This window comes from Carlito syrichta, unplaced genomic scaffold (genome assembly GCF_000164805.1).
Source record: "Carlito syrichta isolate Samal-C Ts95f unplaced genomic scaffold, Tarsius_syrichta-2.0.1 Scaffold39610, whole genome shotgun sequence".
In the NCBI taxonomy this organism is placed as follows: domain Eukaryota; kingdom Metazoa; phylum Chordata; class Mammalia; order Primates; family Tarsiidae; genus Carlito; species Carlito syrichta.
This window is the reverse complement of record NW_006983706.1, coordinates 168,371-185,389: the sequence shown is the minus strand read 5'-3', so window position 1 is coordinate 185,389 and position 17,019 is coordinate 168,371. Positions and strand designations below refer to the sequence as shown.

Here is a 17,019-nt window from a genome sequence, read left to right as displayed (position 1 = left end):
GAAACGTGTGGGCAGTAGCAATGTTGGTGAAGATAGAATCTTCAAGTAATTGCTGGTAGAAACATAAAATGGTGCAACCATTTTGGAAAACAGTTTGGTGGTTCTTCCAAACATTAAACATAGAGTTACCATTTGACCTAGCAATTCCACTCCAAGGTATATACCCAAAAGAATGAAAACATGTCCACACAAAATTTGTACACAGAATTCATAGCACCATTACTCATAATAGCCAAAAGGTGGAGGCAGCCTAAATGACCAACAACTGATTAATGGATAAACAAGATGTGGCATGCCCATGCAATGAATGGAGGCATACTTGGCCATAAAAAGGAATGGAGTATTAATATACAGGGTCTAACAATTAGGTTTGTGACCCATCCTAGAAAAAGTGCTACCACATTACTGAATATTACTACGGTCATCTTTGAAGTACTTCCCCTGGGAAGCTATGCACTGATACCAGTGCCTAGTTCACTCATCAAAGCAATTTTGGAGCTCTTTCTCTGGAATGGCCATCAGAGCTGTTGTTGGTATTTGTTGAGATCTGACAATTAAGTTCACGGACTTGCCACTGTGTGCTTACACTGGCAGCACTGTACAAATAAATGTATTGGAACATCCACCCTACTCACTTGATCTGGCCCCCAATTACTTTTTTCTTTACCCGAAGATAAAGGAAATATCGAAAGGAAGACATTTGATGACATTCAGGACATAAAGGGTGATACAATGACAACTCTGATCCCATTCCAGAAAGAGAGTTCCAAAATTGCTTTGAGAGGTAGACTAGGTGCTGGCGTTGGTGTCTAGCTTTCCAAGGGGAATATTTCGAAGGTGACTGTATCGATATTCAGCAATGAGGTATGTAGCACTTTTTCTAGAATGAATTCATGAATTTAATTATTGAACCTCATACACTACACGGATGAATCTTGAACACGTTATGCTAAGTGAAAGAAGTCAGACACAAAAGGCTATATATTGTGTAATTTCATTTATATAAAATGTCCAGAATAGGCAACTCTGTAGAGACAGAAAGAAGATTAGTGGTTGCAATGGGCTGGGAGTTGAGAGTATTGTGTGTGTGTGAGGGGCAAGCAAATGGTGAGTGACTGCCAGTGGGGTCCAAGTTTTTATGGGGGGGGTAATAAATCTGTTCTAAAATTGTGGTACTGGTGACACAGCTGTGAATATACTAAAAACCTTTGAGTTACATAATTGGTAAATGTTGTGGTATGCAAATGACATCTCAGAAAAACTTTTTATTTATTTTTTGGAGTTGGAGTCTCACTCTGTCGTCCAGGTTGGAGTGCAGTATCACACTCACGGCCACCAGAGCCTTGCCCTACTGGGCTCAGGTGATCCTTGTGCTTCAGCCTTCCAAGTAGCTGGAACTACAGGCATGCACCACCATGCCCAGCTAATTTTTTTTTATTTATTCTAGAGACAAGGTCTTACCTAGTTGCCATCATGAACCCCTAGACTCGGGCAATCCTCTTGCCTTGGCTTCCCATAGTGCTTGGATTTCAGGCTTGAGTCACCACACCCAGTCTAGAAAAATTGTTTTTTAAAAAAAGAATCAATGGAATCATGCTCAGGCTGACTGAATCTCCACATCATGAAAAAGTCACCAAGGATCTGAAGTCATCTTTGCAGAAATCAGCGTAGGTGCATTGACAGACCCAATTATTAGAAGCTGGGAGAACTGGCATTCAGCCTACTATGTTGACTCATTGGGATTGTTGTCCTTTTTATATTTTCCTCTCTGACATTTAATAAAAACACCCCCTCCACTGCCTCTTCAAGTAGTCTTAGTAATGACAAGAAGCTCCCAGTTCTGTACGAGTCCAAACAAGTACATTTGCTCTTGGTCTTTTGAGTAAAAAATGTCATGACCCCAAAGTGCTATCAGGGATATTCAGATATTGCTCAAGGTCGAATCACATTATCATGGTGTCTTTAGAACTGAGGGACATTGGTGATTTTCTAGACAATACGTTCATTTTACAAACAAATAAACAGACAAAGGGTGGTCCCACATAAAGCTAGACAGCAAGTCAGTAGTAGAACCAGAACCAGAACTACAGTCTTCTGGACTGTTCGTGTTGTTCTTAGTACCAACCTGTGCCAACACACTGTGCAAGTAAAGACATGGGTAGTGTTTTGGAGACCTGTGTTCTAATCACTACAAATATATCAGCACTCCAACATGGTACAGTGCCTTTCAAGAAAATGGCCTGTGGAGTCTGATTGTGAGTTCAGATCCTGATTTTGTTGTCTACCAGTCATTTGACTTCTCTGAGCAGAAGGTTCTTTTTGATTAAATGGGATAATAATGTCTACTTTTCAGGAGTGTAGTGAGGAGAAGAAATAATACATACGAAGTGTGTGATACTGACCCTGGGCACAGAGAAGGTATTTGTAGTTCATAATAAAAATATTTCCCATTTATTAAGCATATTGTGTTAATATTGTACCAGTGTTTAAACCTGATGACATGAGTTGGTCATTTCTGTTTTACAGATGATGAGACTGAGGCTAAGAGATTTAGTAATACCATACAGCAAATGCAAGGAAGCACTTGAACATGGACCCAAGGACTTTGAGGAGTGTGTGTTTGTGTGTGTGTGTGTGTGTGTGTGTGTACATATGTGTGTGCGTGTGTGTGTTTGTATGTTTTAGCTTCAAAGCCCAGGCTCTTAATTATCATTCTGTATCACTAACATAGTTTGCACTGTATAACTTTAAGGTGACCTGTTACCTTTTTTTCTGAAAGTACTTGACTGTATTACTTATTCAGCACTGCCAAGTACGTGCTTTATATGAGACAGTGTTTTCTTCCTCTGGCAAGAGTCCCTCTAAAGCTCATTGCCATCGGAGAACCCTGTCTGAGTCAAACTCACTTATCTAACACGACACTCATCTCTCCTCCTAAGAGCAGGCTATCACTGAAAGCATTCTGATTTTTTTTTTTTTGCTAAGAGGAGCTGAACTTTAAATGCCACACCATGAATGGGCTGCTTTTTGATCATGTTCTAGGGCAACTAAAGATATTCATTTCCCAACACATTAACCAGTGTAAGAAGTGACAAAAAGACATCCTGCAGATACCCAAGTGTTAGATCATGTCGCTCATAATATAAACAGCATGAGAAGGAGCATTTTCTTGAGAAGAAAATAACTGGGATTTGCAGTCTCTGACACCAAGTCAGTGCGTACTTTAATCTCCTCTTCTGAGTTGAGAAGGTAGCTGTCCAGTGAGAAGAAGGGCTTGCAAATGAAGCATTTCCAACTGAAAACCTCACTGGATCCCTAGGAAGGTCAGATACCTATATTAATAAAGGGCTTGCACACACCAATAATGTTCCTCAGGTTTCATCACCTAGATTTACTTTACAATTATTTGAATGGGAGTTCAGCCTCATGAAGGTTAATGGACTGCTTCGTTTAGCAACAGTAACTCTCTCCCCTTTGCCACAGACCAGAGCCAGGGGAAGGACCGCCCCCATGAGCTTCTCCCTTGGCCCCTTGCCCTCCACCATCATTCAGAGAAATAAGCCTCTGTAAAGGTCGCATGCCTGGCACTGTTTATCTTTCCCATCTCCATGGTTACTTGCTCCCAGACCTCTTCTGAGGAGTGACTTCCAATCATGTTAAATTGGAAGCCTCTTTCTGACATGTGAAATCATGGCTCATTAGAACTCACAAGAGACCAGGAGACTCACAGCCAAAAGAAACGCCTAAACAGTGGGCACATAGCATCGTGCTTTCCCCAAATTGTTCAACATTATTGAAAGTAGTACCAACTTAATCTATCCCCAATTACCTATATTGGACTGTAATACACTGTATCTTCTCATTTATTATCATTTAGTTTATTTATTTATTTATTGAGTCAGGGTTTTGCTCTGTCATCCATGCTGGTGTGCAGTGGAATGATCATGGATCACCACAGCCTTGACCTCCTGGCCTCAAGCGATCCTCCCACCTCAACCTCCCCAGTAGCTGGGACTATAGGTGCATGCCACCACACCCAGCTAATTTTTTGACTTTTTTGTAAGGATAAGGTCCTGTTATGTTGCCCGGGCTGATGTCAAACTCTTGGACTCAAGCAATCCTCCCACCTTGGCCTTCCAGAGAGCCAGGATTACAGGTGTGAGCCACTGCACCAGGCTACGTTACTTCATAAAATGGACTTGAGGAAGGGGATCTACGTAATGCTTCTCTGAGATGAAGTTTTCAGAGAAATTATAAATGAGACATTGTTCAGACTATTAAAAATCCCCAAAACTTGGCACTGCTCTAAACATGTGTTTTGCTCATCAGGAAATAGAAATGATATGATGTAAGGTGCTTTGAGCTTTCAAGAAATAACTAGAAAATGGCCACAAATCTGTACATCATTAGAGATGTGTAATGTAGGCTGCCACTCTCAGCTTCTGGTATATAAGAAACATAAATAGTACTTTTACCAGAAAACACAGCCCCAGCCACGAACCATTTCTACACAGACACAGGGCTACTCAGATGAGAAATGGGAAATGGATGGCTGGTCTCTTTAAACTCCTTTTAGAGAATCTGCCCCTTCCTCTCAGAAGGAAGAAGTAGATGCTCAAGTCACCACGTTTTTCTTTTTAATTGACACATAATAAAGTACATATTTACAGGATACAGAGTGTTATGTTGATACATATAGGCATTGTGTAATGATCAAATCAGGGTAATTAGCATGTCTATCACCTCAAATATTTATCATTTCTTTGTGATGGGAACATACAAAATCCTTTCTTCTAACTATTTTTAGACACACAATGTTATACTGTTGACTACAGTTATCCTATTGTACAAAGGACAACAGGACTTATTCTTCCTTTCTAATGGCAACTTTGTACCATTGACCATCCTCTGCCATCCTCCCTGGTTCCTCCCCTCCCCAGTCCTGGGAAACCACTGTTCCACTCTTTCCTTCTAAGAGAGCAACCTTTTTTGAGTCTGCATATAAGTGAGATCATGCAGCATTTGTCCTTCTGTACCGACTCATTTCATTTAACATAACGTCCTCCAGGTTCATCCATGCTGTTGTATCATTTCTTTTTCTAAAAATAAAAACTGGGCAACCCTCTCGGGTCCCCTCCCACTGTGAGAGCTTTTATTTCCTCTCAGTAAATCCTTTCTCACTAATCACACACACACACACACACACACACACACACACCCTATATTTTGCATGTGATAATAAAGTAATATTAACAGGAATTCCATACTTTCATGATATATTCATGCTCATTTCCTATTGTGTCACAAATGTCAATTTTTTACAGTTTTTTGAAACAAGACCCAAATGAGGTTCTTACCTTGCACTTGTTTGATATAATCTCTTTTTATTCTCTTGTTAGATTAATTTTATTTTTAATGGACAAGTAATAATTGTTTTCATTTAGGGAGCACAGTGTGATGTTTGGATACATGTTTACATTGTGGAATGATTAAATCAGGCTAATTACCAAATTCACTACCTTACAAATTCATCATCTCACATTCACTACTTTTTTCTTGAGCACATACTTCGTAAGATTACTGTTAGTGACCAAATCTTAGAATATTCCATGATTTCTATGACAGGCCAAAAATAATAAACAAAACAAAAAAACTATAGTGAAATGAGCTATGGAATAGAGATCAAAAGACATATTTTGAGTAGAGCTCTTGCCCGAACCAACTTGGTAGCCCGGGGCGAATCATCACATCTCAGCATCTTGGTCTGTGCAATGCAGTAACAGTGTCGGCCCTGCATACCTCACAGGGTTATTGTAAGGATCCAGTGAGTCAGTGCACGCGAGAGTGTTTTACCTTGGTGCATTCTCTAACGTGCATAGAAATCACCTGAGAAAGTCTCACTAAAATGCAAATTCTGATTCTGTAGGTCTGGGATGGGGTCCAAGAGTCTGCATTTCTAACAAGTTTCCAAACTCCCATAAAGGCAGGCCAGAATATACTCACAAAAGGCCATGAATCCTCAATAACATGTAAGAATTATCTGTGTAGTAAAATTAGTTCATGAAATTCTTACCAGAATTTTCTCCTCAGAGAAATTAGTTATAAAATGTCTTACCAGAGATGGATTCATAAATTCTTCTAAATACACCCGACACAGTCTACGATCCCAGTTGTCTGTGATGTGACCTCCATACATGATCTCACCAAAGAGATAACGGAGATCTTCCCATGGGACCTTGGGGAGGAAAAAAAAATCAAGCAAAAATCAAGCAAATGTTCACTTCCAGGCCAAGGAAATCTGCCTCAGAGTGACCAGCCCATGGGACATGCCCCTCTAACACAATGCTCTCCCAGTCCCCATCAATAGGAGTATTTAAAAGGGGCTCAGAAATTGTCTACGTTTCTGTGGAGAATTTCTTGGGAGAATTATTTTTAATTTTCTAATACAAAAAACAAAACCAAAAAACTATAGCGAAATGAACTATGGAATAGAGATCAAAAGACATATTTTGAGTAGAGCTCTTGCCCGAACCAACTTGGTAGCCCAGGGCAAATCACCACATCTCAGCATCTTGGTCTGTGCAATGCAGTAACAGTGTTGGCCCTGCTTACCTCACAGGGTTATTGTAAGGATCCAGTGAGTCAGTGCATGTGAGAGTGAAAAGAGAGAGAGAGTGATTCAGTTAAATCAGTGATAAATAAGTAAAGCTGAGCATTTTATGTAGGCATTTTTTTTTCTTCCAGAGACAGGATGTTATTCTGTCACCCAGGCTGGGGTGCCATGGTGCAATCATAGCTCACTTCAGCCTCAAATTCCTGGGCTCAAGTGATCTCCCTACCTCAGCTTCTCAAGTAGGTGGGACTACAGACACGCACCAACATGCCTAATTTTTAAAATATTTTGTAGAGGCAGGGTATACTATATTGCTCAGACTGTTCTCGAACTCCTGGCCCCGAACAATCCTCCCACCTCAGCCTCTCAAAACACTGGGATTACAGGCATGGGCCTGCTGCACTTGGTCATATGCAGACTTTAAAGGAAACCGAATCATTCCTAGAACATGTTATGCAGAGAAAGTTTATACATTCAAAATCTCATCCCAAAATTGCGAGAGGATGTTGGGTCATGGGATGTTTGAAGTATTACATGTTTTTCATTATCTGATTTACATCCGTTTTCATTATCTGACTCAGGAAAAGACAGAAACATCTACACAATTTGATTCTGAGGTATATTTAGAATCCTACCACTTTCTAAAAGTCCAAACAAATCTCCTTGCTACAGATAACTATGAGGATTTATGGTTTATGACATGACTGGTTCAATGACTGTTCTAATGGTTGTAGCTAATGGCCGTACCATATATATATATTTTTAAATCACTATATCTCCTCTCTATTTGGCTTAGCAGGGTTTGAAGTCTCTCTTTGCTACCCTTTAGCTTCCTCAGGGTTTGCAAAACATGCCAGTGTGTGATGAAGCCTTTCTAGACAGGAACCTTTATACCCTCGGGGGCAGTATACGGCCTCCCAACAGTTCAAGTAAAAACATAATTATAGCCTTTGCTTGGTATGTGATGTGACAGAACAGAACAAGTAAAATTGCTTCAACTATGCCAATGTACTTGCTGCAAGTTTATTTGAATTTGAATAAATGAACCTCCAATACGTCTTTCTTCTAAGCTGGTTTGATGTGAGTGAAAAATGGAGGGAAAGGCGGGCAGACTGCAGCCTGCACTTGACCATTGCTCTGATCACCTTCCATATAGCTAAAATGGACGGGAAACAGACTACTTAATTTCATTTATCTTTCTGATTACATTTACTTAATGCCTGCCATTCATTTCAGTATTCAATATGTATCTCTCATAAGATCTTATCAGCTAGGGATCTGTTCCTTTCAGTAGTTGATTCTCTCTCCCCCAACCCTGGTGTTTGTTTCTTACATATACTTTTTTGAAAAGGGCATTGTATACATCCAGACCATGTGCACATATTAATTCCCAAATCCTGACAACTCTGTGGTGTGCAGAAATGACTGAGATCAAGACATCTGAGAGAAATGAGAGTATGTTAAGATCCTGATGCTGTGTTGATCCCTGAAGCCCAGTGGGATAAGAAGCAGGACATAGCACCACTCCATTGGCCAGTGGTGTTATCAAGACTCAGAATATGAGATCTGGGGATAAACACAAGTGTCAACTCCCCTTCATTTCGACCTTAATTATGTACAGGATTCAGCTGAAATAGGATAATATTCCCATCTCAGCTTCATGGGACGGTTATGAATATAAGTATTAAATGGTCCGTTTCTTTTTCTACCTCAGAATTTACTATAATAATCAATTGTGACAGGCGCAGTGGCTCAAGCCTGTAATCCCAGCACTTTAGAAGTTCAAGGTGAGAGAATTGCCTGAGCCCATGGGTTCGAGAACAGCTTGGGCAATTCAGCAAGACCTTATCTCTACAATAAATTAAAAAATTAGCAGGGCATGGTAGCACACACCTGTAGTTTTGGCTACTTGGAAAGCTGAGGTGGAAGGATCGCCTAAGTCCAGCAGGTCGATGCTGGGGTGGGTGTGAGCATGCCATTGCACTTCAGCCTGGGTGACAGAATGAGACTCCAACTCAAAAAAAAAAAAAAAATCAATTGTATATGCAACAGTTTAAACAAAATGTGCTGAGATTAACACAAAAATATTATCATTTATTAGAATGGTCAAAATATGCTCCAAGTATATGGAATTGCCTATTGATTTCATAAATTTTAAAAATGATATGGAAAATTGATAATCACATACCATTTTAAAGTTATTTATTTATTTATTTATCAATAGAAGGTTGCTCTTTTACTGCCTCAGTGACAATCTTAACATTTGAATTTGGTTTTTCTTCTTATTTTTCTATCCTATCTTCAAACAATTAAACCCCTTCTTTTTCCTTCTCTATTGTTTGAGCAAGTATAACGATTGCATATTTCAGTGTAAAGATATTTCCTAGACTTGGGACAAAAAGTGTGCTAAAAGGGATTATAGATGGATAGTGGGAATGGGTAAGACTTCTTTGAAGTCTTTCAGGATGTAGAACCATTTTGCTTATGCATAGACCTTCAGGGTCGGGTAGTGAATTCCCTTTACCATACTTCTGTGGGGGTGAAGAGAGAGGTTCTCATACCTTCATTGAATGACATGTTTTTCAGGGTCTTTGTGTGTTTGGCACCAGTCCTGACTTAACCCCATGCTTTGTCTCTTATCATACACAGTGAGCTTTATAAACACACTTTAAATGCAAGTCTTATAAATACATTTTACATGTTTATTCATCATGTCTTCCTTTCACCTAGATTACAAACACCTTGAGAATAAGAGCCAAGTCTTATTTAAGGTTTTAAGTATCCAGCACTGTGGTATTCACTGAATTAAAGTTTATTTTCCTGTATGAAGCTATTTATTTTGGATACGACTTATTCAAAATTTGTTCCTTGGAAGAACACACTCATGCTATGTATCAAGTGTACATATTCTCACAGATCACCACTGAAGCTTGAAAAAACATTGACCACAAAATGGTAACAGTAGTTACTGAAAGGACATAAAACAGCCATTTCCATCATGAATCGGTGATTTTAAAAGCCCTTTACAGAAAGTATGGCCCAGAAAACCACACCTGGCTGGTCTTCCCATACCCCAATTTGAACAGATGTAACTTAATGAAAAAAGTTCCCCTTTGTGAGTATTACGCCAGCAAAGCTTAGGAATGAATGCCTCTTCCCTTTCGAAATCCAATCATTGGGTTTGTAAGAGTTTACACAAATGTTCTTGATGAAGCATTCCCATTCCCATCTGTAGAACACATTTTAGCTGCGAAACAAAACCATTCATCTACCTTTAACTTCAAATCAAGGGGAACATTACTGAGAAAGTCACAACAAGGTGGCATCCTTAATACATAATAATGACATATGCAGGAAATGCACCATTATTTATACATGTGACGTGCTGTAAATTGCTTCCATCATCAGAACTAATTGTAGTGATTATTAATGCAGTGTTATGAACTGTCAGAATTGCTGTATGTAATTACATTTGTGCAAATGCTTCATTACCTGCCTAATGAATCTGGCATATATTCACATGTAAACCACTGTTTTTGTTAACATAATGAAGGACATTTTTTCTTTCTTTTGCACTAAGCTGCTGATGTAGAACTGGTTTGACCTATCTTATGAAGTTTGCACATCCGCTGCTGGAAAACCTTTGATCTGGTTTATTTTCACACTTGGCAGAAGATGCATAGATAGTGTCAGTTATTTCCGTAAGAGCTCCAAAAGAGAAATTATGGTCTGTTTGGATGGCACCCAAGGACTGATGGATTTAGTAAACTCCTTAGAAGAGGTTATCTGACCGGTAGCGCTTACATTAGGGTTTGCCTCCAAGTAGTTGTAGAGGACGTTGGCACAAATAGTGAGGTCTCCTGGGTTGAAAGGGTAGCTGCGGCTCCAGCCCTGGGGGCCGAACCTCAGTCTCCCGGCAACACAGGCATGGAAGTAGCACAGAGAAAAGAGGATGCTTTTAAATTCCTGCTCCTTGGAGCACATTTCAAGTGTATCCTGTGAGAAAAGAAAAGAGATGCTTGATTATCCATCTGTATGGTTTCCAAGAGTGAGGGCTTGAGTGTTCAATCATTGTGTAAAGGACTTTGAGGGAGGTATGCTACAGAGATAATGTAGATTTTCTTTTCTTTTTCTTTTTTTTAGTCGGAGTCTCACTCTGTCACCTAGGCTGGAGTGCAGTAGCACATTCAAGGCCACTGCAGTCTCGACCTGTTGGGCTCAAGTGATCCTTCCATCTCAGTCTTACAATAGCTGGAACCATAGGCATGCACCATCATGCCCGGCTAATTTTTTGATTTATTGTAGAGATGCGGTCTCGCCATGTTGCTCAGGCTGATCTCGAATCCCTGAGTTCAGGCAATCCTCTCACCTCAGCCTCTCAAAGTGCCAGGATGACAGGCATGAGCTACTGTGCCTGACCGACATAACATAGTTTTAAGCATGGCTACCTAGCCTATGAGAGCATAATAGGAGACTACTTGGCATTTGCCAGCCTGCTGATTAAAGAAGAATCTGTTTATTTTGCCTCAGTTATTCTTCCGAATGCTTCCAAGTTCACTAGAAAGTGGGAAAATTAGCCGGGCTCGGTGGCTCAGCCTGTAATCCTGCGCCTTTGGGAGGCTGAGGTGAGTGGATTGCCTGAGCCCGCGGGTTCGAGACCCGCCTGGGCAGCGAGACCTCATCTCTACAATAAATCAAAAATCAGCCGAGCGTGGTAACACATGCCTGTAATTCCGACTACTTGACAGGCTGAGGCGGAAGGATCGCCGGAGCCCAGCAGGTCAAGGCTGCGGTGGCCGGGAGCGGCCACTGCACTCCAGTCTGGGCGACAGAGTGAGACTCCAACTCATAAATAAATAAATAAATAAATAAATAAAAATTTAAAAAAGAAAGTGAGAAAATTTATTTTAACCACATTAGTCAACTGTTTGACATCATTTTCCCCTGTAAAATTTTTCTTATAAGATCTGGATCATACAGTCATCGTCAGTTTTATCACTGGGGCAGAATGCTAATTAACCACAGCTATCCATTCTTCCCTGGTACCACAGTCATAGAGATCATCTGGGCACATGACCACACTTTGAAAGCTTGTTTCCCAGCCTCCCTTGAGGCCAGGTGTGCATATGACCAAGTTTTCACCAACATAGTTGGAGCAGAAGTGATGGATATAACTCTATGTCATTTGCTTAAAAGGAAATTGCTTGCCCTGGTTGTTACTCTCTTTATTCTTCTGTGGACTAGAAATGAGGATGACTGAATGACCCTGGAGACCTCGAGTTAGGTATGGTAGAGGGTGTGTGAATAATCTCAGGGAACAGAGCTAGCTACCCAGTACATGGGAGAGAAACAAACTCCAATCTTGTTGGAATCACTATAGTTTTGATTCGCTTTTTAAAAAATTGAACAAATTTAAGAGGTGCAATTGTAGATTTTTCATGTGGATATATTGCTTAGTGATGAAGCCTAGGCTTTTAGTGTAACGGTCCCCCCAAAATGTACATTGATCCTCTTTCTTATGGAGCTTAGCCTGTAGCCTATACCTTGACTAATACAGTCCAATGACACGTGGTTTCCTTCCAATGAACTAAAAGTAAAATTTATTGTGGGGATGACTAGATGACATATGGAAAATTGGAAAATGTGCCCTGAGACTAGACCTGTGAGATCTTTTTTTGAGAATGCAGAGGGGGCTGAGCACGGTGGCTCACAACTGTAATCCCAGCACTTTGGGAGGCTGGGGCAGGAGGATTACCTGAGCCCACAAGTTCGAGATCAGCCTGGGCAAGAGAGTGAGACCTCATCCCTTGAAAAAAAAAAAAGAATGCAGAGGGGGAAGGTGAATCTTGGAATGCTGTCCCAAGATGGTTATGGCATCAACAGCCATAACATTAAAAGGAAAAAAACAGGTGTCCAATCTGTGAGTTAAAGGTAATACTGTATCCATCCTCAGGTTGCCAGTTCTATGAGGCAAAAAAGAAGAAGCTGAGTACTGCTCTTCGGCTGGTGTTGTGTAGTAGGGCAAGATGAGGTCAGAATCTGCACCTTCCTGCCTGGTCCTTTAAAATGGGAAAACTAGTTGGGTGAGGTGGCACATGCCTGTAATCCCGGGACTTTGGGAGGTCAAGGCAAGAGAACTGCCTGAGCCCAGGGACACAGGACCAGTCAGGGCAAATTGGCGAGACCGCATCTCTACAATAAATCAAAAAATTAGCCAGGCGTGATGGCGCACACCTGTGGTTCCAGATACTCGGAGGCTAAGGCAGAAGGATTGCCTGAGCCCAGCAGGTCAAGGCTGCAGTAGCCATAAGCATGCCACTGCATTCCAGCCTGGGTGACAGATAGACCATCCAAAGGCACTGACTCAAAAATAAAAAAAAAATTAAAATAAAACATGAAAAGTACAGTCAGTCTACATCAAAATGGTTTGACAACTTGGGTCATATACAAAGCATATTTAGGACCTTTGGGAGTAGGAGTTCAGATCTGGTCTTCTGGGGGACTTCTGGTACTAAACTGATACCAGTTGGCTCTCTGTGGACCAGGACCAGAAGAGCTTTATAGTTTCTTCCTGTAGTGCTTTCAGCAGAATCCAGAGCTACCACCAAACATAGACCTAGAGTCAGTCAGGCTGCACAGAGTACAGACCCAACTAACTCACTGGGTTATTTTTAGGTAATTTATGGGGTTTGAAATTAAATAGTCATTAAAAATAACTTTTCTACAACTAAACATCAAATAAAAGGCAAGCTTGCAAAGAAAAAAAGAGAAATCATATAACTGTAATTAACCTTAAAAGATATAAAAATATATATGACTTTAAATGTAAGGAATTTCTAGGAGGACCAATATAAGTATCAAAATTCCACTTTGAAGTTATGAGCTAGCTTTTGAATTCAGATAGTTCTCATTAAACCCAAGGTACTACAATAACTAAGTACATTAATTCAGCCTGTATTTTATATAACTGACTTGGCTCTATCCTCAGTGCAAAAAAAAAAAAACCTCCAAAAAAGAACCCACAAGTCAGTGCCCATTTCATTATGTTCTGAGAATATAAACAACGTAGGAATTAAATATGAATCAGGCTTTCCTAAAAAAAAGTATGATTCTACATTTCAAGCCAGTTGTGTTTTTGCAAACCAAGTGATAGGCAAATTAATGTTAAAAAGATACAAAGAGCATTGTGAACAGAGAACAGGCATCTGCACACACATAATAGTGCTATATGCACACAGTCACCAACTTTACATGTACAATGATCAATTATTAGTTTCTGCCTGCAAATTTTACAGAAAAGGAAATCTGTATTTTCATTCTTAAAAAATATGGTTATCTGGGTACGAAAGGAGCCAAAACAATTCTTCTTTATGACATCTTCTTCATGAGGCATATGCTATTGAGCTGTAAAAGGTATAGACTGATGGCATCCTACAAAGTACTGTTCTTTATATATTGATCACTTAATGATTAGGTTTATAGAAATATTTTGGAATGCACAGGAGAATAAAGCACTGATTTTAAACAAACTTAATTTTGAATACATATGCTAGAGTTTACAGGTAAATTCTAATTTGAGGGGTATGGTTAAAATATAGATTTAAATTTTAGCCAGGTGTGGTAGCATGCCCCTGTGAGTCCTAGCTACTCAGAAGGCTGAGGTGGGAGGATTGTTTAAGCCCAGGAGTTTGAGGCTGTATTGAGCTATAATCGCACCATTGCACTCTAGTGTAGGTGACTATGTCTCTTAAAAAAAAAAAAGATTTAATTTGATTTGAAACTTCTCAAGTGCCTTACTCAGCTAAAAGGGGTACCTCAGCACCAGGAACAAATGGGACTCATTTGACTAACCCAGGTAGGTAACAGGAAGATAGTGCTCATCACTCTCCGTCCATGTCATTGATTTTAGCAAGGTCAGGCCACGGCAGCAACACAGAATGCTCAGGATGCTACCAGGAGATTTGGGAAAGGAGGACATCTGTGACAGAGACTGCTAATTGCTGATTTTTAGCTGGGCAAATGGCTGCTTTACATTGACTTTTCGCAGACTCTCTTGCAGTTTGGTAATCCAATATGACTAAGTTTGGCTAATTAGATGAAAGGAGACATTATTGTGTGTTAATTTGTAAGAAAGCACCTGAAAAACAAAGCAAACACATTCCCTTTGCCATCATCTTTGTTTCTTCTTATGTCCTACTGTGAGAAACACGGTTTTGGGGGCCACACCTCCTGCAGCCACCTGGGACCATGAAGAGCCCAGCCTAGAAAGGATGTAGTGGTAAACTGTCAAGAGCCAGGTTGATGACAACTTTGTGATAACAGGTATAAACTTTGGACGGTCTATCTGTAGAATTCTCAAGAGGTAGACATACTTTCATGCCTTGCTAGAGTCCCTGCTATTTTATAAGAACTTTTAAAAGTAGCTGGAAACCTAATTCACAGATTGGCAGGGAGCACAGGTTAATACCTATGAGTTACATAATCTGATTAAAAACTGTATTTTGTTTTCTAACATAATGACAGCATTCTTGAGACTTTAATATTTTTGCTTTTCTTCAGGGTTTTTATTTGGTTGGTTTGAACCAAAATAGGTTGATGAGAAGTTTGTTTAGTGAATCACTTTGGTTATCTTTGCTAGTTATTACCAAGTTTAGTCTTAATATTTCAGATAATCCTTTTCACTAAATAAGAACTATTCTCCCTTGAAGTTCTTAAAAAATCTTTTCAGGCCGCGCTCAGTGGCCCAGGCTGTAATTCAAGCACTTTGGGAGGCTGAGGCAAGTGGATTGCCTGAGCCCATGGGTTCGAGACCAACCTGGGCAACTTGGCGAGACCGCGTCTCTACAATAAATAAAAAACTAGCCAGGCATGATAGTGCACACCTGTGGTTCTGGCTACTTGGAAGGCAGAGGCAAAAGAATCTCCAGAGCCCAGCAGGATGATGCTGGGGTGGCTGTGAGTGTGCCGCTGCACTCCAGCCTGGGCGACAAAGTGAGACTCCAACTCAAAAAAAAAAAAAAAAAATCTTTTAAAAAAAATGTAACCTCTTAATAATAAAAGTGGCTTTCTGGGTAACAGTCAAAAGAACTGATACTAGCCAGGTGCAGTAGCTCATACCTGTAATCCCAGCACTTTGGGAGGCTGAGGCTGGAGAATTGTTTAAGCCTAAGAGCTCAAAACTATCTTAGACAACATAGTGAGACTCTACCAAAAAAAAAAAAAAAAAAAAAAAAAAAAAAGCCAGGTATGGTATTGTGTGTGCCTGGCTAAATAAATAGTCCCAGTTACTCAGGAGGCTGAGGTGAGAGGATCACTTAAGTCTAGGACGTCAAGGCTGGAGTCAGCCATGATTCAGCCACTGTACTCCAGCCTGGGTGACACAGCTAGACCCCCCAAAAGTGGTACTTTCATGAATAGACTAGAACAGGTGTACTTTACTAGGGAGTTCATGCATACACTCTGGGCAGAGTCGTGAATCTTATCATTATATGCAAATTATGTTCGAATGCATTTCCCTTGGGAGAGTGTCTATAGTTTTATGAAATTGTCAAAGAAGTCCTTACCAAAAAAAGCTGAAGGATAGTTGGGTTGAAGCAGATTTGTTCACAGAATGCTCACTTTTCATGAAGAAAGACAACTGTCTTAAAGGGCAGATGTATCCTATTTAAATATATCAAATTTCCCTTTTGTATTTTGGGAGAGCTTGAAAATGTCATCAATGCCTAGATATTATAATAAAAAAAATTTTTTTTTTTTGCGGAGTCTCATTGTTGCCCAGGCTGGAGTGCAGTGGCATGCTCATGGCCACCACAGCCTCCCCCTACTGAGCTCAGGTGATCCTTCCACCTCAGCCTTCCAAGTAGCTGGAACTATAGGTGTGTACCACCACACCTGGCTAATTTTTTGCTTTATTGTGGAGAGGAGGTCTCGCCAAGTTGCCCAGGTGGGTCTCGAACCTGTGGGCTCAGGCAACCCTTTTACCTTGGCCTCCCAAAGTGCTGAGATTATAGGCGAGAGTCACTGTACCCAGCCAGAAATTATAAATTAAGAGATGATTAAAAACCAAACATATGTCTGCCATACATCAAAAAGGAACACTGCAAATATTTAGTAGATTCAAAAAGATTGAGTGCCTACTATTTACACAGTCTTCTGTGTATATACGGGCTACAGACTACTCAATTATTTAATTAAGTAATTAACTGTATTCTTCAACATGATATTCTTTGGTAGCCTATTATTATAATTCCCTCATAATGTTGGTTTGGGTATTGACCCACAAGGTGAAGTTAAGCATGCTGGCATGCTTCATAGAAAATGATAATTTAGACAGGGAGCTGAATATTTATTACCAAATTATACATAGTTCCTCTTTAGGGCTCACTGTATTCTCCTAATAAAGTGCT

The 17,019-nt window shown here is 40.2% G+C and overlaps 1 protein-coding gene across 1 annotated transcript in view; it reads right to left on the bottom strand.

Moving 5' to 3' along the window:
- DNAH11 (dynein axonemal heavy chain 11) overlaps positions 1-17,019 on the bottom strand; it is a 194,522-nt gene that overhangs the window by 14,504 nt on the left and 162,999 nt on the right. Inside the window, exons 30-31 of the mRNA XM_008047908.2 lie at positions 10,418-10,609; positions 6,116-6,235 (exon numbers count right to left, since the gene is read on the bottom strand). Coding sequence (XP_008046099.2) covers positions 6,116-6,235; positions 10,418-10,609 — 312 coding nt within the window. The remainder of the gene's footprint in view (positions 1-6,115; positions 6,236-10,417; positions 10,610-17,019) is intronic.